General features: G+C 50.9%; 1 protein-coding gene across 1 annotated transcript; it reads right to left on the minus strand.

The window, feature by feature from the left end:
- Positions 1-210: 210 nt before the first annotated feature.
- Positions 211-27,835, minus strand: COPG1 (COPI coat complex subunit gamma 1). The gene is made up of 24 exons (XM_004475943.4): positions 27,634-27,835; positions 26,663-26,715; positions 26,164-26,244; positions 25,844-25,915; positions 25,641-25,720; positions 25,166-25,241; positions 24,823-24,915; positions 24,347-24,433; positions 22,475-22,632; positions 22,246-22,379; positions 20,060-20,127; positions 16,299-16,487; positions 14,172-14,267; positions 11,377-11,620; positions 10,591-10,666; positions 9,479-9,582; positions 8,870-8,995; positions 8,109-8,180; positions 6,692-6,834; positions 6,215-6,386; positions 5,244-5,341; positions 3,360-3,498; positions 2,414-2,512; positions 211-694 (listed from the first exon to the last, which is right to left on the minus strand). Exons 1-24 carry the CDS (start codon positions 27,812-27,814, stop codon positions 564-566), a joined length of 2,772 nt encoding a protein of 923 aa, XP_004476000.2. The 5' UTR covers positions 27,815-27,835; the 3' UTR covers positions 211-563.
- Positions 27,836-27,863: the final 28 nt, after the last annotated feature.

Raw genomic sequence — 27,863 nt, forward strand, 5'->3', positions numbered from 1 at the left:
TGTGAGAATCCATAAATAAGCATATGACCTCAGGCCTGTTAGGCTTGATGCTGGGGACAGCGCCTAGTAGGGCCACTCCTCACAGTAAATACAGTAGCCAAGGGGCTGTGCGTGTGAAATGGAGAGAGAGCAGGTCCTCTACTTGGTGGTGGGGAGGCTGCAAAAGGGACGGTGGAACTCTTGCGCACAAGTCTGCAGAAGTAGCAGTCATTCAATAAATACATGCTGATTTATTTATAGGGATCGGATGGCTTCTTTGGGGACAGAGAAATTCAAGGAGTTGAGAACATTTTATTCATTTGTGATGTTCCTTCCTTGGCATGGCAGCAAGTTTTAGGAGAAGCTAAAATCATCCCTTATTTAAAAAAAAAAAAAAATTATCTCGTAGCTATCGGGGTGGAGGTGAGGGAACACAATCTTAAAAAAAAATGTTCAAAGATTCCTAATTGTTTTTGAATACTGAAGCCAGGGAAGAGGTTTCCACTGGGTTCAAGAGGAAGGGGTGACTTCTATGTAGTGTTGGGGGAAAGGGATAGGAGCAGGGCCCATGCAGGGCTGGCCCATTAGCCCACAGATGCCAAGATGATGTCTACTGGCAGTTCCTCTGAGCTTCTGGCTGTCACTTGCATCGTCACTGTGTCCAAAAGCAGCAGCCGGGAGCGCACCAGGATGTCATGTCCACCCCGGAACACACCTAGAAGGGAAGAGAGAGGTGCAGGTGCATAAGGCAGAAGGCAGCTTGGAGACAAGGCCCAGGGTAGCATTTGCAGCAACAAGTCAAGGCAGCTTTGGTGTGTGAAATGGGTAGTGAGCCTGGACCATGAAAGTGAGGCCTTGGGTGAGTAACTTTGCCTCTGTGAGCTTTAGAAGCCTCAGCTGCAAAGTTGAGGGATAGTATTACGTATCCTATTCAGGGTTCTGCCAAGGCTGACGTGAATTAACGGACACACGAAGTTTGTGTCTGATGCCACCAAGGGGCTCACACATGCTGGCTGAATCTAGGAGCAGAGAGGAGGGGACAGCCCCACTGGGAGAACCACACAAGTCCCAGGGGACGGGTGCGTCAGTGCGGTGGGAAGCTGCCAGCTGGGGGAGAGCACTGAAGCAGGGCATCCTCCCAACCCTGTATAAACACTCAGGGGAAAAAAACACAAACCGAAAAACCACCTCCTTTCGTTACTTTTGTTAATTATTTTAGGTGTGATAATTTTATTAGCCCCTTTTTTCCCCCTTATACAAAGAATCATTATATCGTAGAGAAACATATAGACACAGACCTTTTGTAGTTAAAATGATAGAGTACCTGGGATTTACTTTTAAATAATCTGAGAATAGATGGTGATACAGATGTTTGTTGTTGTTGGGGGTTCATATTTGAAAATTTCCATGATAAAATGCTTTAAAAATACCCCATTTTTATTCAAAAAAGGACCAAATCAAAAGAAAATTGGACAAAGGATATGAAAACAATTCACAGAAAAAAAAATACAAATGGCTCTTCAACATTTGAGAAGATGCTTAGTTTCATTCAAAATGTAAGAAATGCGAAACCTTTAAAAATGGAAAAAAATAATAAATATTATGGTGTGTGTATATATGTATTTTTTTCATGTTACACAATAAAATAAAATTTAAAAACCACAATAAAAATAAGAAATGTCAACTAAAACTACAGTAAGATACCATTTTCCACCCAGATTGGCAAAGATCCATAAAGTCTGGCCAGAGTGTGGGGGATAAGGCATACAATTCCTAGGGAAGGCATTTCAGAAATTGCTTTGTGATGTGGTAATGCCGTTTTTAGGAAGTGAGCCTACAGGTATGCTCAGTGCACACATGCAAAATAAAGTGTGTGTGTGCACACATGCGTGGATGGATATGCCTATGTGTGGCTATTTATATAGCATTGTTTGAAATGGCAAAAGATAGGCAACATTCTCCGTGCTCGTCGGTAGGGGACTTGGTTCCATAGAATTCTGGTACACCCATACAATGGAATACTGGGCAGCTATAAAAAACAATGAGGAAGTTCTATGTATTAACAGGGAAGACCTTCATGATGTACTGGCACATGAAAAGCAAAGTACAGAACAAAGAATGTACCATTTCCGCAGAGATATTTGAGTTAAAAAAAAAAAAAAAAGGGAAATGAATTACATTGGTACTATTAATCACCTTATCTCCAACATGGTGCATTAGCTTTTATATCCATAACATGACTGGCAGGATATATAGACATTTTTGAAACAGTAACACTGGTTGCCTGTGGAAAGGAACGTGGATGACTGGTAGCAAGGCTGGGGAGGAAGACCTACCACTGCAGATTGTTTTTTACTTTTCAGACTGAAACTCCGGATCTTTTACCCCGGTCCCAGTGTCATCCGGGCCCGTTCCATGTGGAAATGCCGCTTACCCGCCAGGAGCAAGGTGTGCGTGTTCTTGTTCTCCGGCACTTTGTCTGACCTCTCACAAGGGTGCATTCCCAAGAACTTCACAATGTTGCCCACAGCCTCTGGAGGGAGAAATCCCAGTGCCAGTAAGCCACCTCTCTGGTTTCCCCTTTGTGCCACCACCACACCGCCACGCCAAACCTTCCTCGAGGGGCTTTTTTTGTTTAAAAAAAAACAAACAGGGAAACGGACTTTGGCCCAGCGGTTAGGGCGTCCGTCTACCACATGGGAGGTCCGGGGTTCAAGCCCCGGGCCTCCCTGACCCGTGTGCAGCTGGCCCATGCGCAGTGCTGATGCGCGCAAGGAGTGCCGTGCTACACAGGGGTGTCCCCCGCGTAGGGGAGCCCCACGCGCAAGGAGTGCACCCATAAGGAGAGCCGCCCAGCGCCAAGGAGGGAGCAGCCTGCCGAGGAATGGCGCCGCCCACACTTCCCGTACCGCTGACGACAACAGAAGCGGACAAAGAAACAAGACGCAGCAAAAAGACACAGAAAACAGACAACCGGGGGAGGGGAATTAAATAAATAAATAAATAAATCTTTAAAAAAAAAAAACAAAAAACAAACACACTTTGAACCCTTTATTTTGTGCTCGCTGCTTTTTTAGGAGGTATCGGGACCTCGTGTGTGGGGAGCAGGCACTCAGCCACTGAGCTGCATCTGCCCCTCCTCGACGGGCTTTTAAGAGGCGTTTAATGGAGTGCCGCTGGGAGTCTATGCCCTTGGCACGGCCTGAATCCTTGGGGGTTGGGAGTGCACTTGAACAGCATCGAAGGGTCTTGAAAGGCTAGCCCAGAAAAGGCATCCCCAGGATTTTTAACTGCAAGTGTCTTTTTGTTTGTTCTTGTTTTTAGCAAATTTTTTTTGGTCTTTTTTTTTTTTTTAAAGGTACTTAGATCACACAAAATACCTTCAAGTGTCTTGATGGTCGACAAGGTGAAAGTTTCCTCTTTCTCAAACTCATCTCCGACCTCGTCCCAGGCTGCTTCGAAGTTCAGCTTCAGGACCTTTTGTATGTGGTCAGCTACAGTCACCTCCAGGTCTTCCAGCTGGGGGTGAAGCGGCAGTTAGGAGCACATGCCCGGGAAACTCTCTCTCCACGCACCCCTGGGCCTCTGCCCTGAATCCATCCGCTTACCCCTCCTACAGCACATCCAGCTGGTGCATGGGCTGTGCTAGGCTCGCGGACAACTTGACTAGGGACCTAGCCTCAAGGCACAGCCCAGTGGGGACCCCTGAGTGACAAACATCCTGACCCCAACTATCGTTCTAACAAGATTCTACTCATCCTTGGGTTTTCAGCCAGGTGACTGCATTTCTTCTAGAGCATCCTGGAGCCAGTACCCCCAGGATCCAGCATCCAAATGAACTGACTGATGCTCTCCTCAAGCTCTGCCTCCGAGGATTTGCCACTCCTTGGCAACTGTGAGCCCCTCGAAAGGAGCAGCCATTCCCGGGTCCAGAGATCCTCTCTCCTCCCTCTGCTGTGTCCCCAGAGCCTGACATATACAGCTGTGCCCTTCCAGAACCTGATACATTACACACCCCAGTCACCTGCCTTGGGCTGAGTCTACATAAAGGTTCCCCATTCATGCACCCAGCAGGTTTGTGTAAGTGAAGCTCAGCTCCCTCAGTAGAAGGGGGCCTCAGAGCTGGCTGTCTTGAGGAGCTCACTTGGTGGCAGTTCCTGCCCTTGGGTCCTTTCTGGCTCAGGTGAGGCCCATCCTCCACTACGCCTGTAGGATGACCCAATGGTGGATGCCAAGGGTCTTCTACAGTGATTGTCCCCCTAGGCATGAGGCGCTCTAACAATCCCTGCTCCCAGGCTACGTACAACACTCTCTCTTCCGACGGCGCCAAGCCACCGCCCCATGTCAAACCCCCAGCAATCCTGTACTCAATTCTACCCAAGCACAGAGGAGTGGAATTGGAAGGGCTATGCCAGTGTTTGAAAGGACTGCCCAGTACCTTTAACTAGGATAAAAGCCTACAGTGGTCGTGTCTTGTGTGTAATGTTAATTTAGTAAAGAAATTCAAGATAACTTTCCAGGAAAAAAAGGACTTCCGAGCAGGTATAAATGGATCTGATCTTTCTAGAAAGCAACTTGACAATATAAATGAAAAGTCTTAAAATCAGGCTTACCCCTTGACCCAATTCAATTATTCTCCTTCTAAGAGTCTATCCTAAAGAAATCATCTGAAATGCCAATAACAGATTTGTACCTGAGGGGATGTTTAATGTGATATAACATTGGTTACCTGTTGGAAGGGAAACTGGTTGGCTGGTAGCAAGGATGGGGAAGAAGACATTACATTGCAAATATTTTTATACTTTTTTAAAAAATTTAAACTCTAAATTTTAAACTACAGTGAAAATTTGGAAAGCCAAATGTTCAGCATTAGAGAAATGAACTATCAAGTAGATTATGCTATCTCTGTAAATACAGGATTTATGAAGTATTTGTAATGATATGGAAAATACATCTGTTATAATGTTAGGTGAAAAAAAGCAAGATTCATCATGTACAGGATGACCTCAATTATATACATTTCCCTAAAAAAATAACTCCCAAGAATTACAGGTAATGCCTTTCTGTTTGTTTATACGGTTTTCCTATGACCCTAATTTTTTAACAACTGAGCATGTATTTTTATAAGAAAGGGAAAAAAAACCTGAGAGCTCTGTAATGCCAAAAAAAGCAAGAGAGAAGGAATCAAGTCCACTGTCAGCTCCTGGAAAGAGCTGCTCTGCAGTGCCGGCACTGACCCAAGCCTCCTGGCGTGAGTCCCTTACCACGTACTCATCCTCGTAGCCTTCATCGTCGGTCTCCCCAGTGGTAGGGTCGCAGTCCTTGACCGTGAACTTCATCATGCAGCTGAACGTGCAGGCCACTGTGGGGAGGAACGCTGGGGGTGAGTGAGGCTGTCCCCGGCTACCGGGGACAAGCTCCCCTGGGGGTTGGCAGGAGGAAGAACGTCCACAGCCCGCTCGCCAGGCCTCTGCCCAATGACCCGTAGCAGCGATGCGCCACTCCAACCCCAAGAATCTGGACAGAGCACGCTGCCTTGCAGGACAGGGTAGTCGAGTCATGGGTCCAAGGAGTTCCCTCCCAGGGAAGGAAGAGAAAAGAGAGCAGAGACAGTGCAGGACGGCTGTGTCCACAGAACAGTCCCAGGCTTGCCACCCCAGGTCTGGGAGGAGGGGGCGCGGGATGTTTAAGTGTTTGTGCCTTTGTCTTTGGGAGAAGACAGGGTATAATGAGAGCACTGGTCTGAGAGCCAGACAGACCTGCCAAATGAATGCAGACAAGCCACTCAGCCCAAGTCTCAGTTTCCTCATCTACGAATAGGACAGCAGCACTTACCCTTATAGGTTAGCTGTGAAAAATAATTGAGGGAAGCCAGGAGTCAACAGAACCAGAAGAAAAAGGAGAGGACATCACCATAGATGCAAGGCAGAAATTACAAGCAAAGAAAACTGAAGGATTTCTGGCAGCCAGCACCAGATTATTACAGACTCTGGGGAGAAAGCATTGCCTTGCAAGCATTGCTTTGGACTTCTCCTCGCATCAAAACCATGAGCCAATAAATTCCCTTTGTTTAAGCAAAAAAAAACACCAAAGAGTAAATGAGACAATACATGGCCAGTGCCATTCCTGTTCTCCTTGGGACTGCAGTCGCGGAGCCGACGCTGCCCACGCTGCCCACCCCATCCTGACCCCATGGGCTCCCGGGAGGCCACAGTGGTTCTGGTGGGGAACTCACCAGCTGTGGGGTCTTCCTTGGGCAGCGCCACCAGCGTGTAGCAGGTCCCAGGCTGGTTGTAGGGCAGGCTCTGAGCAGGCACACAGCAGAGCACCTCGTAGGCCTCTGTGGGCTCCATCTGCACCGTGACGTTCTCCAAGGTCTGGTCATTGAGTGTGTTGGTGCAGTCAAACTGGACCAGGGAAGAGAAGGTGCTCAGACATTGCTCTCGGTCGGAGCTGTGCTGCCCAGGAAGAGCCGGAGGGCCTACCTTTCACCCCCTCGGTCAAGCTGACCTTGCCCCAGTCACCTGCCCCAGATTCCCTGACTCTGTGCTTATACTCAGGAGCCAGAAAGGTCCTGGGCTAAGAGGGCCAAGGGACACACACCTTGGTGCCAGATCCTGACACCCAGCTGGGCTCCCACCGACTGAGGGTGCTGTGGCCCTGCAGGACCCATCAGACTGGGGCCACTTGAGCCTCGGCCCGCCCTGCTCACCTGAAACACCATGTGCTCAGTGAAGGTGTGCTTGGTGCAGCGGATGACGTACTCCGTCTCTGACTCGGTGAGGGCCACGGGCTCAGGCGAGGACTTGAAGAGGGGCCCGAGCCCACGGAACTCCGGCACCGCTGCCAGCTGCTCTGAAACCCACAGGCCACACACTCACTTCGCCTGATGCCCACACCGACTTGTGAAGGTTTCTAATAAATTCTCATGACTTCCACCCTGCCTGAGAGGATGGTATGTATATACAACAGGCTATGTGCTGTTTCCTGAACGTATCTGTCCGTTTTCTCTTCTCCCTAACTTTGCTCAAGTTGGTCCATCCACCAGGAATACTTTCCATTTTCCCCACAAAAGACCTCGGTAGCAGCAAACGCTGCTGGCTCTAAAGATGGAGGAAGGGGCCACGAGCCAAAGAACATACCTCCAGACATGGGGAGGGCCAGGAAACGGATTCTCTCCTAAGCCTCCAAAGGGGCTTGGCCTCTTTCAACATGGTGAAACCCACTTTGAACTTCTGACCTCCCATATTATAAGCTAGTAAGTGTGTATTGTTTGAAGCCCCCAAGTCTGGGGCAATTTGTTCCAGCAGCCATAGGACTAGCAAAGAAGGAAAGGTTGGGGTGAGCGATCCTGGTTAACTCGGGATCCTCTGAGTTTAAAACATATTGGGTCAACAGAAGACAGGATTTTGGAATGCACTGGAAAAGGGTGGGAATTTAATTTTTAATGCGATCATCACGTAAGGCAGGCAGGCAATAGGCTGAGTGTTGTGACAGACGAAACGCGAAGAACTGTGGAGAACTACTGAAGGGAAGACAGAAGAGCTGGGGGGAGAAATGCGCTCGAGAGACCAGCGAGGGCTTCGCGGAAGGAGAGGGGTTTGTGCCAGGCCTTGAAGGTAGGAATTCGGTGGGTGAGGATGAGGATAAAAAACAGTCTGGCAACTAGACACAAACACAAGACTAAAAATTTAAAAATTAAACAAAAACAAAAAGCACCCACAAGACCAGAGGCAGCACAGACTAAACATATCTGGAACCCAAGAGTAAGTACCATTTCCTTGGCCCCCAGCTGGGCTTCACCAGGCATCCTGAAGTGGCCAGGGCACTCCAGGGGCCAGTGCCCTCGGACATGAGGCCAAGCAGCAAAGCTCTCAGGCAGTCTGATCTGGCTTTTATCCCATCCCTTCCACTCTCTGGCTGTGCAGCCTTGGGCAGGTCACTTTACCTCTCTGAACCTCCAATTCCTCAGATACCAAGTGGACATCACAGCCTTCCCCTCTTAACTCTGAAGGCCAAATGTGGTAGTTAAGAGGCCTAAAGAACCCTGCAGGTCCAGCACTCCGGGGAGGCCCAGTAAAGGACGGTTCTTACTCTCAGTCATTGCTGAGAGAGGCATTGTGACTCACCCTGGAAGATCTCCTGTCGTGTGGCTGCCACCTTCTCAGGCTGCTTGACGGCCGCCGCGATGGGGGTGCTTTCTGTGGGAGCAAATATGAGCGGTGACCCAAGTGCTGTTACTAAGGGATTGCAACTTCAACTCTCCTGAGAGTGTGACGTGGAAAACACGTGAGAAAGAAAGCAAGCTTAGGGAAGTGGTTGTGGCTCAACTGATAGAGCGTCCGCCTACCATACAGGAGGTCCAGGGTTCAGTACCCAGGGCCTCCTGACCCACGCATTTAGTTGGTCCACGCGCAGTGCTGCCGTGCACAAGGAGTGCTGTGCCACACAGGGGTGTCCCCTGCATAGGGGAGCCCCACACACAAGGAGTGTGCCCCGCAGGGAGAGCCACCCCGCGCGAAAAAAGCACAGCCTGCCCAGGTGTGGCGTGGCACACGGGCAGCTGACACAGCAAGATGACACAACAAAGAAAGCGACACAGTTTCCCAGTGCCACACAAGAATGCAAGCAGACACAGAAGAACACACAGCAAATGGACACGGAGAGCAGACAACAGGGAAGGAAGGGGAGAGAAAGAAATAAAATAAATCTTAAAAAAAAAAAAAAAAAAAAAGAGCAAGCTTACGTGTGTGTCTGTCTCATGGAGCAAGCCCTTGTCCCGGCATTGTGCCGCCCGGCCTGGCCAGCCTAGTGGCCCCATGGCCACTGCAGCCTCCCCAGTGGAGGCCAGCCCTGCCCTAGGGCCTCTGGCAGGGGGTGCGGGGGTTACCTGGTCTCTGCTCTGCAATGGGTGCGGTGGCCAGGGGGACAGACTTGAGGTCAAAAGGCTTCTCCGAGGGTTCTAGAGTGTACTGCTGCAGGGCCCGCTCCAGACCAGGGATGGACACAGTCAGACCTAGAGGGGATGGGAGACAGGTCACTCTGCCTGGAAGACACAAAAGAGCCAGGGACCACTCCCTCCCGGCCACCAACCCAGCCGGAGTGAGGCTCTGGGGTTTCAAACTCTACATCTCAGGTTGTACGGCCCTGAGTAAGCCACTTAACCCTCTGGGCCACCACGTCCTCCTTCGCAGGACTGGCAGGAGGAGTAAACATTCGGATAAGCGTGTCCTCTAAAGCGCGAAGTTCTGTGAGGACAGAGCTTTTATTGGTGGCTGGTCTTTCAATCCAGGGGGCTGCTTCCTCCAAACTGCGGCAGCCTGCGTGGCCCTGGGTCTCCTGAGCTCGAGGGACGCCGTGAAGGTGTCACGACAGTCCGGGCGGGTGTCTTGTCCTGGATCCTCTCCCTGGGGGCGCGCCTGCGCGGAAGCCCACCTGCGCGGAAGCCCGCCTGCGCAGAAGCCCGGCCGGGGCTAGTCGAGGCTGCCGGGGCACTCACCGTTGAGGATGTAGCCGGCGTTCAGGGCCTTCTGCTTCTGCTCCAGGACGCTGAGGTAGAAGGTGGCTCGGTCCCTGACTTCGTTGTCATCGTCCATCACACACCTGCAGCGGGACGCAAGGTGCTGCTGAGTGGGGAGAGGGGGCCAGGGGAGCCTTCCAGGCCTCAGCAGGGCGTGTCGGGGAAGCAGACCCCTGGAAGCGCCGAGAACGCAGCCCCCAGGTGGGGTGTGCAGGCGGCTCTGGAATGCGGGCATCAGAACACCCCGAGGGGTCCATGAAGCTAATAAGGGGATAACGCCCTTGTCTGTTCCCTTTGGACTCTCTGGAAAGCCCACTGGTGAGAGTGTCAGTCTCCTGTAACTAACGGTAAATGCCAGAAAGAACTCAGGATGATCCTGCAGTTCCACTCCTAGGAATACACTCAAGAAAAATGAAAACACACGTCTACCCAAAAACTTATACACGCAGGTTCCCAGCAGCAGTGCAGACAACCCAAATGTCCCTTAACTGATAAATGGAGAAATGAGATATGGCAGAGCCGCACAGTGGGATACTAGCCATAAAGAGAATGAAATTCTGATAGATGCCACATGAACCTGGAAAATATCACACAAAGTGAAAGAAGCCAGACACACAAAAGGCTACTTATTGTGATTCCATTTATAGGAATGTCCAGAATAGGCAAATCCAGAGGGACACAAAGTAGATTAGTGAGTGCCAGGGCTGGAGGTCTGGGGGAGTTGGGGAGTGACAGCTAATGGACACAGGGTTTCAGTGTAAGGAGATGAAAATACTCTGAACTTTGACTGTGGAGATGGTTGCACCCCTCTGAATAAGATAAAAACCACAGAGATGTATACTTGAGGTGGATGAATGCCATAATATGTGAGTTGTATCTTAATAAAGAAGCTTTTAAAAAAGAAAAAAGAAATCCCAGGTTAACAGTCACCTCTGGGTGGTGGGCTTTTGCCGGACATTTTTGCCCCATGCTTTTCCATGCTTTCTCTTTTTCAATTTTCCCTACAAGGAACAGTTACATAATTCTTCTCTCCTTTTTCCATTGGAGAGAGAGGGACCTGCCACCCACTGGGCCCTTGGGCCTTGACTCACCTCTTGAGTAACACCAAGATGCTGGGGAGCATTTCCTCATTCTGGGCTCCAAACTTGGCCAGAGCACTCACAGCGCCTGCAGTCGTGAAGCAAACAGGAGACGCCTGATGCGCTTGGCAGTCCTCGTGTGCTCACTTCAAGGTGCTCAGCCGGGCCTCGAGGCAGCAGCGCTCAGAGCCGAGCAGCCTCAATCCCGAGGCCCACACCTGCCACCAGTACAGTGAGCCGTCTCGGGGGGGCCTCAGTGCCGCTGGGCGTCCACGTCCTCCCCACATCATGGAGAGGACCCAGTGACCACGAGGGCTCCTCCTACGGTCCAGGAGCTGCTTTCAGCATCCACCATTATGAGGCTACAGAAGCTGGCTACAGCATCAGGCTTCTCAGCTTCTGTATCCAAAGAGCCTCAATTCGCAGTGAAGCCGTAGGTTAATGTGAATGAGAACGTGAACTATCGCTTAAGGAAAAGAGGTTGCTGAAAGAAGAAAATCTGTCCAGTGGGGTCATGAGAACATTAAAAAAAAATCATAATAAAACCTAAAACATTGAATTGTATGCTTTAAGAGGGTGAATTTTAAACACTGGCATGTAGTGAAACTTAAAAATAAACCAATAAAACAAAATGAAAGGACTAAGAACCACACACCTCGCGACCTCAGGCCCTTCCTACAAGGCTATAAAAAACAGAGCTTGCGAGGCCAGAACACCATGGCAGGCGGGGCCCTGCTGTGCCAGGAGAACAGCTCCTGGGCAAGGGGCACGCCCGCCTCCAGTCCCACCTGGACGCACCTGCTCGGACCTCCTCGTGCTCCAGGACCACTCGGTTGTAGATGAAGCGGATGTACTTGGAGGGGTTGTTGGTCTTGGGCCCCTCCTGGCCCAGGAGGTGCAGGATGCGTGTGGCCAGCACCGTGAACTCGCAGTCCTCGATGAACTCGCACAGATGCGACAGCCCCGTCTCCTTGCTCTCCGAGTTCTCCTCGATGATGCTGATGATGCAGTCCACGATGGCACGTTTGTACTCAAAGCCACCCTGCAGGGGGGTAGGGGGCTGAGCCGACTGTGGAGGCTGCTCTCTCCAGGCACGGGCTGAGGCCCAGGGCCGACCCAGGGCAGGGACGGAGGGCCAGACCCAGCACCTGGAGGCAGCACACCTGGCTCCTGCCCCCAGCTCTGCTGCCGACTCGGGGTGCGGCCTGGGTAAGGTGTCCGGTGCCCTGGACCTCCCTTGTCTTTTTGGGTAAAACAATAGGCTTGGATTGCATGTTCACTGGGCCCTTTCCGGTTCCAATAGGAGAGGATAGAAACATTTTGGGTCCTACTCTCCTTCCCGACTTTGAGATGAGACAAAAGGCAGGAACAGGGTAGTTGGAAGCTAAAAGATTCAGTTCAAATCTGGACCCCCTGACATACAGACTTTAATGACCCAGGTGCCAGGCATGTAACTGGATTAAACGAAGCAGGCTGGGAATCAGGGGGCAACAGAAAGTGCACATCCACCGAAAGAAGGCAGGCCCTGCCCAGGCTAGTGTCGCCAGAGCACACAAGTTTTTCCAAGAGAAACTGCAAATATGTTCTCATGGTGGTGGTGGTGGTGGGGGGTGTAGGTCAGGGTTTTTAAAAAAAATACATATTTTTTTTCAGAGATGTTGTGAGTTTACAAAGCAATCATGCATTACGTGCAGACTTTCCAAACATGACTCCCCCAACAACACCATGCACTGTTGTGGAACATTTCTTACCATTGTGAAAGAACATCACCACAATATTACTAGCCATAGTCCTTAGGTATATTTGGTGTATTTTTTTTTCATGGACCAAGGGAGGGGGGTCGTTTTTAAATATGAAATATCCTGATTTTTAAATTGGCTATAATTCAAACATTTTTAAATTTTGTAAAATCCAAATAAAATGTGTCTGTGTATTGGATTTGGCCCGCAGTTACCAGATCACGACTTTTGTTTTACGGCACTGTGTGGACCTCATAATAAAGTCAATAAGGACTACTAGTGTGCGTACCTCACAAGGTATTTTGAAGAATAAATGAGATGTCATTTGTATGGCATGTGACTCATACCTCAAAAAAGATGTTATTTTTAAAATGTCACTCATTCATATAAAGACAGTGATTTAGACAGGACATTTTTAGGGCACTGGAATTGTTCTGAATGATACTGCAGTGACACATGACATGTGCCTATAAAACTGTACAGCACAAAATATGGACCATAACGTAAATGATAGACCATGGTTAGTGGCAATTCAATCGTGGTTCATCAATTGTAACAAAGGGACCATATGAATATAAGACGTTACTATTAGGGGGAAATGGGTGTGTTTGGGTGTGTAGGGATTATATAGGAATCCCCTATACTTTTTTTATTGTCACATTAATTTGTATGACAAGACTATTGGAATTCGAAGTTCCACGAGTATTTCCATCTCCCCTTCATGTTTTTTTTTTAGGAGGTACTGGGGATTGAATCAGGGGCCTCGTACATGGAAACAGGTGCCCGACCCCTTGAGCTACATCCACTCCCCTCCTCTATACTTGTGATGTAATGTCCTGTAATCTCTTCTCTAAAAGTAAAGTTTATTATTACAAAACAAAACAAAGAAACAAAACCGTTAGGTATGCAGGTACGTGTAACCTTCCCCAAGAAGCTCGGATGAACTGCAGTAAGGCTCTGACCAGGAGAACGGCGAGCCCCTCTGCAGAGCAACTTCTAGAAGATAAGGCCTCCACGCCTGGGTGCTGAGGACGAATGCGTGAGCCGGGTATTCTCCCGGGAGGTCTTGGGGGAAAGCCTGGGCGTCGGAGCCGGGCTGACAGACGCGGGCTGGCCAGGTGACCACAGGAAGGACACGTCACCCTTGAGCCTCAGGGTCCTGATTTTTAAAGGGGGCCTATAATGTCCACTGACAAGGTATGCCCGTGTGGGTCCTGGAAGACTGAGCGCGCTGTGTGGGCGGTTACGGGGTGCCAGGTCACTCAGTGAGGTGCTCTTCTCCCTTCTCACATTCTTGGGAAATCCCAAGACCCTGGCCCCTCTCTTGCCTTGGTCCAAGGGCCACTCTGGGGCTGGAGGGAAAGGGGGACCAAGTACCAGGGTACCAAATCTACCCCAGGAACACCTGGCCCCTGCTCCTCTGAGTTAAACTGGCTTTGTTCATCAAGAAAGGTGGCCAAGGCACACTGCCAGGTCATGTTGGGGGTAAAAACAAGAACGGCGTCACAACGTTGGCATTAGTTTTACAAGACGCCACCCTTGGGCATCTGGAAGGCCCCAGCCTGTCTGCACTGGACCACACCAGCAGATGACATGTCTTCCCACCTACCGCACAAGCATAGCCTCAGGGCAGGTGCCTTGAAGGCCGGGTGATGAGTCATGAGTTATTTATTACAGTTAATAGCAGTCAGTGCATGTTCACACCACCTGTCCAGAGTTTGAGGAACCTCAAGCTCCAGGAAATCTACCCAGTTAACGGGTTGCTCGGGCTAGAAGAGGCTCTTGGCTCCGGGCTGAGCGGTCCCTCGCCCCGTGTCAGGGAAGCCGGCGTGCCCCTGGGTGCCGCATGCTCACCTCTTCCCGCAGCATGGTGAACAGGAAGTTCATGAGGACGGCGTGTTTGCGAGGGTACTTCTGACACAGTGCGCTGATGGCCTGGACAACCACCACCTGAGGCAGACAGACATGTGACAACGAGTGTACTCAAATCACTGGGTGCCACCGGGCCCTGCCAGGTGAGCCCAGGCCCTGGAGGTGGCCCACGGGGCCCAGGAGGCAAGGGGAAGCCCATCGGGCCCTCGTCCTGGAGTCTGTCCAAGGCAGGGGGCCATGCACGGCTGTCCTCATGGCCCCCAATTCAGACTCTGGGTTCCCCAACTCTGCTCTTCTACTCAGACCTCGAGGAAAGCCTACACGCTCCCGCGCCAGCCCACTTGGTCTTGACTCTCTTCCTATGCCGATGACTGCTACTCGTTATCCTGGCTGGCTCTTTCGTCAAGGCTGCCACTCTTGGTATCCCGTCCTCGGCCGCCTTCTCTTCTCATACATAGTCTTGTCAGCAGCCTCATTTCCTCCCATGGCTTTAACTACCTCTTCTATGTCACGGACTCCCAATTCTTTCTCTCTTATCTGAGCTCGAGACCTGAACTTCCAACTACTTGTTGCCCACAGCACCTCAGCTCACAGTAGCTAAGATCAGTCATTATCTTCAAGATCCAATTCTCCCCCTCTTTCCCAAACTCATCAATGGTACCACCACTAAGCCAAACCAGAAAAGGGTGTCCTCTTGTTGACATGTGCTCTCTCCTCTCACCCCGTGCCCTGACAAATGGCTCTACTTCCCCAAAAGCTCTCTTATCCACCCCCTCTACCCCTTCTCCTGCTGCCCGGGTGAGGTTGCCGTCATCTCTCTACCGATGTACTGCAACAGTCTCCTCACCCCAGGCGAGCTTCCACATTGCTCCAGGAGGACCTTTCTAACATGCAAACCCTGCTAGGTCATTCCACCGTCTACGAAATAATCTCGTAACCCATAGGCAGAGTCCCTTTCTGTACACTTCGCACAAACCTCGACAGAAAACACACCATGCTACATTATAATTATTTGTATGACCGCCAGCCTTGATTAAATCTGTCCAATGACATACTGTATGGTTGCATTTATGTAGCGATTGTGAAATGACAGAATCATAGAAATTGATGATAGATTAGTGGTTGACAGGGGTTAGGGATGGGGGAGAGGGGATGGATGAGATTATAAACATGAGAGTCTCCCAGGGATGGTGGTAATTATGCAGGGGATTGCATAGAGATACAAACACATACAAGAATGAGTGCAGACATGACCTGTGAAATCAGAATAAGCTCTGTGAATAGTGTCAAGGTCAATTTCCTGTTTTCGATATTATACTGTGGTTGTGTGGGATGTTGGCAGGGATTGGGGGAGCAGTACACAGGCTTGGTACATTTCTTTGCAACGTCCTGGGAATCTATAATTAGTTCAAAATAAAGGTTAAAAAAAAAGAAGAACTAAAAAAAAAAAAACCTCTGAAACTCTCCAATGCCTTCCTTAAAAGTCAGAGCTCTTACCAGGACCCCTGAGGCCCTAACACTTTCTACCTCTGCCCACTCTCTGACTTAGTCGCCTGCCACCATCCCCAAAGCTCACGGCCCCTCATGGCCAGTCCGCTGCCTCTTCGCCCCTTTCTTTGCACAGCTGGCTCGCTTGCATTAATCTGGTCTGGTCCTGGCAACCTCTATCGTCTTCTTCATTGGACTGCCATGGTCTGAAACAAACTTGTCAATCCATTTGTTTGTTCACTGTTTATCGCGCCTCACTGGTAAGCTCCAGGGGAGCAGCTACCTGTCCTGCTATGTTCTGCTGTATTCCTTACTCCTAAGATCATTTACAGTCTACGGCCAGCACTGGGAAACTACTTACGGAACGAACAAAGGAATCCCTGACTGGGCTGGAAGCCGCTGGTCTCGCGGCACCAAGGAACAAGACGGAGGCATAGCGGTGGGGATGTGCGTGCCTAAGTGCCAGCCCTCTGACGGGACCACACCAGCCTCGCCTGGATTCTCACCCCACCTAGCCCTCGGGTCAACCCCAGGGTGAGGGCTGGTGGACACGGAGGGCAGGCGCAGAGTATCCTCCCGATGCTGGGGGCTGTGGGTGTTCCGGAGGGTTACGCTGGGTACCTTGAATTCATCAGAGATCTCTGACATGAAGGAGGAGATCTGCTTCATGAGGCGGTCGATGCTGCTCTCACTGCCCGTCTTGAGGAGGGTGGTGATGGCCAGGGTGGCGATGCTGCGATTTGAATCCGTCACGAGGTTCTCCAGGTCCAGGTTACAGGCTGTCACTGCAGACGGATGCTTCATGGCCACCTGTTCAGGAAGAGAGAGAGACAAGGAGGGCAGGACCAGCCCCGCCCCGATCGAGATGTCAGAACGAGAAGCTCCAGGGCTCCCAGCCCCCAAGAGAACTCGCAGGAACACCTTCCTCAAAGCTCCAAAAAGCAATTTAAGGACTGCAGTAACAGGACAAGCACCGAGTCAAGAAAAAAGGCTACTTGAAAGTGGGAGGGCCAGCGGGCACCTTGGCGGGACCCTCTCCTATCCAGCCTAGATGCCGGGTTCCCTTCCAGAGGGAGCAGAGTAACCCGCGAGTGCCTACGCCAGGAGGATGCAAGTCCGGCCCAATCTGTCTGGAGATGGCCTGAGGGACGTGCCGTCCCAGCCCAGCCCCTACATGTGCTGTAGAGGGTGGCTGCGGGACTCCCCTACAGAGCATCGTGGAGAGCGGTCAAGGCGGGCAGCCTGGGGCAAGGGACTGCTGGCTGGAGCACCCGCGGTGCTGAGCCTGGGACCACGAGGAAACTACTTCCTAGGGGAATGAGGACGTTTATATTCCTGTAAAGGGGGAATTCCTAGGGCCACACAGCAGGCCCAAGACAAGACACAGGCACAGAATTATCAGGAAGGCCCCCAGGTTATGGCCTCAAGCTACTCTCTAAACTCACTGTACGGATAAGCTGGTGGGGAGAGCGCTGGGCACAGGTCAATCTGCAAAGACTGGGAAGGGTGTTTCCTTTTCTTTTTCTCTTTTACTTAGCTCCTGGCATTCAAGGAAAGCTCTGTCACAACACTAGCTGAATATAAGTTTAAAGAACAGATGCCTCACAGGCTAAATTCCAGCGATAACACAGTAAAAGATCACACTGTCCAGGTGTCAACAAAGAATCACAAAATGGGGAAATGGATGTGGCTCAACCAACTGGGCTCCCATCTACCATATAGGAGGTCCAGGGTTCAATACCCAGGGCCTCCTGGTGAGGGCATACTGGCCCACATGGCGAGCTGGCCCATGCAGAGTGCCAGCCCATGCTGGAATGCTGCCCTGCACAGGAGTGCCCCCTGAGTGGGAATGCCACCCAGCACAGGAAAAGCCGCCCCACAGAGGAGTGCCAGCCTATGCTGAGAGCTGTGCAGCAAGATGACACAGCAAGAGACACAGAGGAGAGAAAATAAGAAGATGTAGCAGAACAGGGAGTTGAAGTGGCCAAGAGAATAATCATCTCTCTCCCACTCTGGAAGGTCCCAGGATCGGTTCCTGGAGCCACCTAATGAGAATACAAGCAGACACAGAAAAACACACAGCAAGTAGACACAGGAGCAGACAATGAGGGGAATAGGGGTGGTGGTGGTGGAATAAATCTTAAAAAAAAAAATCACAAAACACATAATAGGAAGAACTAGGAAGAAACAGTCTAGTCAAAGGAGAAGATTTAAAGCATTAGGAACTACCAACGGGGGGGTCAACAGTGGACATTCCAGCCAGACCTTTAAAATCCTAAATAAGCTCAAAGACTAAAGGAAAGTATGCACTAAGAACTAAAGGAAATCAGGAAAATGACAGATGAATGCAAAGAGATTATCAATAGAAAGATGGAAATTATGAAGAGGGAACCAAACAGAGTTGAAGGTCATAGCAAGAGAAAAAAAAAATTCCCTAGAGGAGTTCAACAGCAGATTGGAGCTGGCAGAGGAAAGAATCCATGAATATTAAGATTTAAAAATCTTACAGCTGAAGGAGCAGTGAGAGGAAAGAATGAAGAAAAGTGACCAGTGCCTGAGGAACCTGTGGAACGGGTCAACTGTACCAGCGTAGCACTGTGGGAGTCCCAGCAGGAGTAGAAAGAAAGAGGCAGAGGGAATATTCAAAGACATAATGGCTGGAGACTTCCCAAGTGTAACAAAAGATACGAATACACACATCCAAGATGCTCAACGCACTCCAGACAGGATAAACCCTAAGAGGCCCACCCCTTGCAACGCCAATGATAAAAGAGAGAATTCTGAAAACCACAAAAGAAGGAAAAGGGAGCCTCCATAAGATTATGTGCCCATTTCTCATCAAAACCACAGAGGCAAGAAGGCAGTGAGAAGACCCTGACAGTGTGGAAAAGCAAAAACTGCCAACCAAGAATTCAGTATCCACACAAGTGTCCTTTCCAACACAAGGGAGAAGACATCCTGAGATCGACAAAAGCTGAGGGACTGTGTCACCAGCAGACAGCTCCCACAAGAGATGCTAAGGAAGGCTCTGCAGGTGAAAGAAAAGACACTAGACCATTGACTGAAGTCACATGAAGAAATCAAAGTCTCTGGTAAAGATAATGACATGGGTAAATATAAGTGCCAGTACTATTGTATTTTTGATTTGTAATTCCACCTTTCCTTCCTACAAGATCTAAAGGATAAATAGATAAAACGTAATGGTAAACCAATGATTTTGGACTCACAACATATGAATATGTAATTTGAGACAAGAACTTCACATGGAGTGAAGGACGGGTGGAGTAACATAGCTTATCGATGCTACTGAAATCAAGTGGGTATCAAAGCAAATGAGACTGCTATAGATTTAGGATGTTAAATTTAAGCCGCGTGGCAACTACACAGAAAATATCAGAGAATATACAAAGTTGGAGACAGAAAGTAGAGTACAGGTTACCAGGGGAGGAGGACAGGGGACGTGGGGAGTTAATACAAAATGAGTGCAGGGTTTCTGTTTGGGGTAAAGGGAAAATTCTGGTAATGGGAGGTGGTGAAGGTACAGCAACATGGTGAATGTGATTAATCCCACTGAATGGTACGCTTGGGACAGTTTGGGTTGGGAAGATTTATGTTTTATACATGTTTCCACAATTTAAAAATAGAGCGAGAAATATTAGAGAGAGAATGACAATTAAATGCAATACATGATCCTGGATGGGATCTAAGAATGGAGGAGAAAAGGCTCAAATGGACATTTCTGGGACATATGAGAAAACTGGAATAGAGAATACAAGCTTTAAATCAAAGTTGAATTTCTTGAATGTGATACCTACACAAGTGAATACCTTTGTTCGTAGAAAGTGTGCATGGAAGTATTGTGTTCAAGGAGTATGATGGATGTAACCTAGTCTCAAATGTTCAAAGACAGATAGATAGATAGATAGATAGATAGATAGATAGACAGACAGATAGACAGATAGATAGACAGATAAGGAAGAAAGGGAAAGAAGGGAAGGGAGGGAAGGGAGGAAAGGAGAAAGGGGGAAGGAGGGAAGAAGAGAAGGGCAAAGGTGGCAAGATGTTAAAAATGATGGATCTGGGTAGCTGGGGGAGTGGACTTATAATGGAGTTCTCTATATTGAGTTTGTATTATTTTTGCTGTCCTGTTAAGTTTGAGAGTATTTCAAAATAAAAAGTAAAAATAATAATAATAATAATAAAAGAGGACAGGACGTGTAGCCTGTCATTTCACTTGACAGTCTGGTCAGGTGAGGGCTCCTCGGAAGAGCTCGTCCCACCCCCACAGGGTGGCGCTGGGGAACCCCTCCAGCTGGATCAGCCCACCTCGCCCTGTCCTCCCTAGAGGCCCGACCCCGCTGTCGGTAACCCTGGGCTCTTACCTTATTGAGAGTGCGGACAGCGGCGTAGCGGAGCGCGGCCTTGGGGGAGCTGCAGAAAAGCTGGAGCACTGTGGGAAGACAGATGCCCCATGCCAGGCTGCTCCCCAATCCGCAGCAGCTGGGAGCGCCTGGGGGAGGGTCTCTGGGGACAGGGGACACTGACTCAAACCCCCGCTCAGCTCTGCCCCTCTCCCTGGGCACTGAGCTGTGGGCAGCGAGGCCTTGCTGTGTTCAGGGGAACCGAGCGCCTGCTTGGTGCCGATGCCGCACCTGAGCGGAGTACCTGGCGTGTGTCGCCGCACTGACTCAGCACCCTAGGAAGCAGCTACGACGACTCCCATTTTACAGACAGGGAGACTGAAGCACCGAGGGGTCAAGCAACTGGACTTGCTTCAGGTCAGCAGCCAGTGAGGGGCAGAATCAGAGTGAAGCCCCAGACTGTAACAAATTCCACTCTGCCCCCCCGGCTGAGTGTACAGAAACCAGTTTAACTGCCTCTGGGGGAAGAAACAAAATCCTCTCTTAAACTCCTGGCTCATTTCCCATAACTACGTGAGAGCCGTGTCAGGGACCACAGCCCTCCCTTTGCCCTGGCTGCCAAGAAGCTCAGAGCTAAATTTTGCACTCATTCATAGTAGCTGGCATGTCTACTATCTATCTTTCTTCCTTTGTAAGTTGGCTTTTTATTCTTTCAAAAATTTAATTTTTCTTCTTGTTCTTAAATTAAGATAACCTTTACTTTGCAGGCTCTATTTAATATCTCTTATTCTGAAAATATGAACAATAAGAGTGAATGACTATACAAATCAGAATTAAGAATGAATTCGTTAATTCTTTGAATTTTTTTCCTCTAACAAGAAAGGGAGATTTTCTCTCTCCAAACAAGGACCCTGTGAAGAATGTGAGAAAAACAGGACATCTGCTCATCCCTGAGAAATCCAAAAATCGAACTCTCCTGCCTTTGGGTCTTTGCTTTCACGGGGCTTGGCCTGTTGAGAATGTTCTCCCCTTCTCCCACTCTGTGAATATGAAGTTAGCCCCCTGTGACTCTCTCCATCTCTAACTGCTCCATGCACCCGCTCTTCAGTGCCAGCCGCTGAGCACACCATGACACGCTTTCTCTTCCCTGACACAGGGAGGCTTCAACACAACGCACGGGGTCCTGCGGCCGAGGAGCCGAATACCTAACGGCAGGACCCAAACACCCTAGGTTGCTGTATCTACCGTAGCAATAACCAAGAGCCAACGTCACACTGTGCTTTGCTAGGGCCTGTGCCAAGCAACTGGTACGGGAGAGACCTTTGCTGCCGACCATGAACTTATGCCATAGGTACTGCTGTCACCCAGATTTTTAAAGAGACAGTGAGGGGCCTTGCCCAGGGCCGCCAAACGGTAAGTGGCAGAGACAAGAGCCGAGCCGGGGCAGCGGCAGGGCTCCCTGTCTTTGCTCTGAGTGACCCCTTTGGATGTTCTCCTCTTTGCACCCGTGACAGCTCAGCACCTCATGAGCACATGCTGGTTTCATAAATGACCGAGAGAAGGGCAGAAGCACCCTGGGCTCCCCCACTAGGCCATCTCCCCCCACCTAGCCAGCCCAGCGGCTCCAGGACAGATCTGAACTCACTTCTGCCATGCGCCCAGAGCCTCAACCTCTTCAGTGGCAAGTGGGAACTCAAATGACCCCAGCCCCAAAATGTGCAGGTGAAGGACCCCGGCACAGTGGGGACACGAAGCAGGTGCTTGTTAAGTACCAAGTGCTTTTGGTTTTTTTTTTTGGTACTGGGGATTGAACCCCAGACCTTGTATGCAGGAGGCTGGCGCTCAACCACTGAACCACACAGGCTCCCGAGTTGGTTTTTCTATTTGCTTGTTTGTTTTTAGTTGTTGTTGTTTTTAGGAGGCATCAGGGACCAAATCTAGGACCTCCTGTGTTGAGGCAGGCGCTCAACCACCCGAGCCACATCCGTGCCCCTGAGTTGGATTTTTCATTTGCTTGTTTTCAGTTGTTGTTGTTGTTAGGAATTGAAGCAGGCACTCAACTGCTTGAGCCACATCTGCTCCCTGAGCTCTTTTCATAACACTAGACTGCCACCGATCTGAGGGCCTTCTCTTTCTCTCCCCCAAAGCCTGGTTCAGGGCCAGAAGGCACTCAACAAGCGAGGGGACAGGGTGGAGCGTGGGGTTACCTGACACAGCCGGGGCCAGCTCTTTGGCGCTGCAGCCTGGCATGTTGACGATGGCCGAGGCAGCTTCATACACCACCATCTCGTGCTTGTTGCGCAAGCAGCTCTCGATGAAGTCAAACAGTGGGCTGTCACGGCTACAGAAGGACACAGGGCAGCAGGAAGAGGTGGGGCAGCCCTGCACGGTGGGACGAGGGAGGCCTCCCCCCCAGGGAGGGACAAGCCCCGTTACCTGCCGTCCTCCTCCTCCAGCTGCTTGCTGGCCACCCGGATCATCATGCAGTAGGCGAAGGGGGACTTGAGGCCGTGCCGGGTGAACTTGCTGATCATCTTGCTGACGGCCAGGCGGTCGTTCTTACGCACGTGGTACAGAAGCCCTAGTGCGTGGTACTGGAGGAGAGGCGAGAGCAGAGAGCACAAGCACGCGAAGCTCTGGTTAATACCTGCATGGCCCTGGGCGAATCCCAGCGTCAACCTGGGCTCCAGCCTCCTCATCTCTAAGACCGACACTGTGGTGCTTTGAAGCTGTACAGACCCTGGAAAAGTACGTTCTTAAAGTTAATCCACTCCTGTAGCTGTGGACCTGCTAGAAATAGGTTCTTTTGGTGAGTAGACTCATTCAGGGTGGGTCTTAATCCTCTTATTGGAGTCCTTTATAAGAGAATGAAATTTGGACAGAAAGCCACAGAAGCAAGACGCTGAAAGCGACAAAACCCAGAAGAGAGCCGGGGGAGAGCCAGCGGATACTGCCGTGTGCCTTGCCATGTGACAGAGGAGCCAAGGATCACCATCGGCCAGTCTTTGGGGAGGAAGCATTGCGTGATCATGCCTTGATTTGGACATTTTTGTCAGCCTCAAAGCTGTAAGCCTGCAAATTAATAAATCCCCATTGTTAAAGGTTGACCCTTGTGGAACAGATATAGCTCAGTGTTGAGAGCACACTTCACATGTACGAAGGTCTAGGTTCAATCCCTGGTACCTCTAAAAAACAAAAAAATACAAAAGCTGGCCTGTTTTATGGTATCTGCTTGAGCAGCTTTAGCAAACTGGAACAGACATAGACGAACTACCTCAGAGTGGCTGTGTCTACTCTCTGAGACCCTCTGCACGCCCAGCCCCAGAACAAATGTTTAACAAAGACACGGGACTGAGCCTGTTGCTCTCGTTCTCACTTCCGATTTTGACAGGCAGAGGCAGAGTGACAACAGACACCACAGAAATGACAGGCAAGGGAGGAGACGTCGCATTGTTCCACCAGGAGGGATGGTGAAGCCAGGGTACGGCACCGCCGCGTGCAAGGACATGTACCTCGGACACCTTACGGGAGCCCTGAAGGTAGCTAGTCTTATCCCACCCTGGCTGGGAATGGTGAAGCAGGTCTAGAGGGCCAGAAGTCCAGGGTTTCCTCCTCTGGAGAGTTCTTTCCTGTCTTCTCTCTCTCTTCGCTTCCATACCAGAGTGGCCCTTGAGGGCTGAGGCACAGAGGCTGTGTCAGCCTCACAGGTACGGTGAGGGGCCACGGCTGGCTCTGAAGGCGCGAATCAGCCAGTGTGGTGAGGAGAGCAGAGATGTGGGGAAGAGACGACTAGTGAAGGAGCACCTGCGCACCAGACGGCTTAGGTGGCACGTGTCATCTCACTTAACCCTCAGTGCTTTTGTGAGGTAGAGACCTTCACTCCCACTTTAAAATGAGGAAACGGAGATTCAGAGAGATATAAGAAATAACTCGCCTGGGCCGCCGAGAAAGAGCTAAGTAGATGAAAGCCCCACTGAGATATGTACGTGTGTTTCTAACAAAGCCAGCTTGGCATTTAGGAGGCCCTCTCCTAGCCTGAGCCAGGTTTGCCATAAATCACATACCCCAAAACAATGCTTGGCTGGTTACCAAAATATGGGAATATTTCTGCACCAGCTGGTACACAGTCTTTAACCCCAGTGTCCTCAAGTGGCACCATGGATTCTTCCCCAGAAGCCCCCAAATCCCCCCATGACCCAGGATGAAAGCCGGCCAGGGCTCTCCAGGGGCGAGTGTCAACCCCGACTGGCCAGTGCTGTCCCAAGTGCTGAGGTCCCTTAAGTCTCGACCCCGCTACTCGCAGCTCACCTGGACCATGATGTTGTCGCTGGACGCCGCCTCCTGGGCCTCGTTCACCCAGCGCTTGACCATGTCGAAGCTGCCCCTCAGCAGGTGCTGGGGGTAACAGGGCAGAGTAAGACGCGGACAGGCAGGAGGCTCTCCCGTTAGGCCTCCCGGGGGCAGGCTGCAGTCGAGCCCAGCTCACATGGTCCTGGGCTGAACTGCACAGCCAGGGCCCACCATGGTCCTGGGCCTCTGAGACAGCGGCTCAGGACGGCTGCCCCCTCACTCTCCCAGCCATGGCAGAAGACCTCCTGGCTGCTTCAAACTCCCTACAATCTGTGGGGTCCCAAGGTCTGGGTCAAGGCCATCCAAACGGGCCCCTCCTCGATCGACGCCTGGCTGAAAAGGGGAATGAGATGCCTGTTTCTGGGGCTATGGAGACGCTTTTCCTTCCTTTGTTTTTCCACCCCATCTGCGGGGCCCCGGCCACAGGTACACACCAGGGACGACACCAGGGCGGAGCTGGAGACGCTGGGCACCTTATCCACGATGGCCTGCTTCATGTAGCGCTCAATAGCCTGCAGCATGGTGCTCTGTGGGAATAAGAGGTGGGTGAGAGGACCCAGTCGATCCCCAGCAACGCTGAGGAGGGCAGGTAACGGGGAGGGAGCGGTGTGTGGGGGCAGTCAACGTTTCGTTTTCCTATCTTCTCACCCACCACCCTCCCACATAGCACCTGGCTCCGGGCTTTGCCCAGGAGATGGGGCACAACCCAAAGCATGCAAAGGACAAGCTCGAGAGCCTCGACTGAGAAACAGGGGCCGGGGGGCTGGGAGGACGCACGTCAGTGATCTGGCAAAGGGCTCGCACGGCCGGGCCCCGGTAGTTGTCTTCTTTCCCGGTCATGTCTTTGGTCAGGCTGTGGGGGGAGAAGAGGTGCTCAGCACAGCGGAGGCTGCCCTGCCTGCTCCCCTGAGGCCACGCCCTCATCTGCTCCTTGGCTCTGCTACCATGCTTACCTGGATTACTATAAACCTCTCCTAACCCATGTGCTCCTGCTGGCTCTGTGGACTTAGAGGAACCAAGGGAAGGAAAGGTTTGTGCCCAAGTTAAGGCCAGAGAATTAAAAAGGGGAATTGCCAGGGTTGGCAATCATGGGGTTGACAGCAGTAACTGGAAGATGAGGGAGACAGAACAGGAAAGGGTGCCAGGCGGTTATGCCAGCCGCAAGTCTCATAACTCTAGAACCCACGAGAGGAAGAATGCCCTCTGTGTCCATTGAGCCCATCACAGAAGGCACCACGGCCCAACAACTCACCTGCTGGTGACAATGATGACATCCTCTGCAATGCAGGACATCTCCTTGATAGTCAAATAGCACATTCGACGGAGGGTGGGCTGTGAAAGAGATGAGAAAAACTCTGATCTCACAAAGGCAGTCCTCAGTGACTTTCCTTGGTCCTCCCACCACCCTGTTATAAGCTGCTCCCCCTCAAGAAAAACTGGGGTCAATGTATTTACGTCATTGGACTGAAAGAGCTTGGTCATGGCAAAGAAGGCCTCGGTTGCTTCGGTGGTGCCGAGATGCTCCCCCTGTGGTAATGAAGAAAGAAGCCTCAGCCCGGGAAGAGGAGCCAGATGGCTCTTGGTTGCATCACCCCAGGCCATTCCTTGGCCTGCAGAGGTGCCAGTAGAGGCAACACAGCAGGGCTGGATGCTGCAGGGAACCACAAGCTGGACCAGTGGCTGCAACCGCACCTAAGCGTCATGATAATTTTGTGCACCATCCCCCAAACCTTCCCCAGCACCATTTTTCCCACTCCCAAGCCTCACCCTGGTACCTGATTTATGAGGTAAAGGATCTTGGTGAGGATGTGGGCACATTTCCGAGGGTTGATGGGAGTTTCATTAAATACACGAGCCTAGAGGAAGCAACCAGGACTATTACTTTCTAGCCCAGTTCATTCCCTTCCATTGGCTACACTCAAGCATATTCAAGGCTCTGAGAAGTTCTAGGGAAAATAAATACACTTGTCTAGACAAGCTTATTTTCATAAAGGAAGAGGCTTTTTTCCTTAACTCATCTATACACAATTTCTGAAATCTTCCCTAAATAATGGTTATGGATAGGCTGACCTACTGAGCAGCAAGTACTTAGTAAATGCTTGTTAAGGGGAAGAAGAAACGATTAACATCAACAAAAACATCGGCATAATGAACTCTCTCCAAGATAGTTTTCCTGTTTTGTCTCGCACAGGTTTTCTCTCCTACTACTCCTAAATCACTGTTTCAAAGTGCTAATATCTCCATCCCACCAGTATGGGAACAGATGACACTTGCCTCCTGGAGTACTGCACTCTTCTCCAGGTGTTGGAATGGGTTGGTGCCTCCACCTACAATCAAGAATGGAGAAGAATGAATACTGGTCTATCTCTGAATTTCAAAACTCTCACAGACATAGGGAAGGGGAAGATATCCCTGCTGTTTATCTAATAAAATTCAAACTCCTCAGGAATGCAATGAAGGCTCTGCGATCTGCCTTAGATCCTACCACGCAGGGGGGCTCCACTCAGTTCAAACCACTTACGGTCACCCAGCAGCAATGCCTGGTACAGCCCTTTCTGTGACTTTCCTGGTGTCACACTTTGCATTCATGTATGCAGCCCGTACTTGCTGAGTCCCTACTATGTGCCAGGGACCACTCACCCCATGTCTAGGTTTTCTAGATAGCAAATTCACCTCTGTGATTAATGACGTGTGTGATTACCTGGTTGATGTTTGTCTCCTCCACTAGGCCTGTGACCACCTTGTTTATTTCATTCTCATATTCCCAGCTCTGGGACTGACTGTCTGCTTTGTTCTATTGCTGTATCACGACAGTACAAGACCTGACACACAGTAAGCCTCCCTAAGTTTGCTGAATGAATGAACGAATGAATGGAGCCAGGGTTCTCCAGTGACCGCACAACGTCTCCGCAGATCAGTCAGTGGTTGGATGAAGTAAGTAACAAGGGAGAATCCACCCCGACACTCTACTCTGATAGATGGGGAAACTGAGGTCCAGAGAAGAGCGAGACTCGCCCAAGGTCACCCGGCGAGTCGCGGTCCGAGCTTACGAGGGGGAGCGGGCGTGGGAAATGCTTGATCTCCACCACTGGCCAGTCGTGGAGCTTTGCATAAGCCTCTGTGACCCGACCGTGGGCCTCGGCCTCGGGGTGAGGACAGAGGCACCTAAAGAATTCCGGGGGGGTGGTCCTGGGGGCTTGCGCGGAGGTCCGGCCTCCCTCAAACCCAGGCCTGGGCTCCCTCACCCGACTCCTCGTCCTTCTTGTCGAATTTCTTCAGCATGGCGGTGCGGGCCGGCGCGCAACGCAACAACAAATCCTCCGCTAGCGCTAGCGCGGCTCGGAGAAGAGGTACCGCGGCGGTTCCACACGGGCCACTTCCGGGGTCCGGCCCGGCCACGTAGCCCAGCGCTCTGCGCAGGCGCATGCCTCGCCGCGCGCCTGCGCACAGTGCGGCTGCCGCAGCCTTGCACGGC

Source organism: Dasypus novemcinctus, chromosome 26, assembly GCF_030445035.2.
Source record: "Dasypus novemcinctus isolate mDasNov1 chromosome 26, mDasNov1.1.hap2, whole genome shotgun sequence".
In the NCBI taxonomy this organism is placed as follows: Eukaryota; Metazoa; Chordata; class Mammalia; order Cingulata; family Dasypodidae; genus Dasypus; species Dasypus novemcinctus.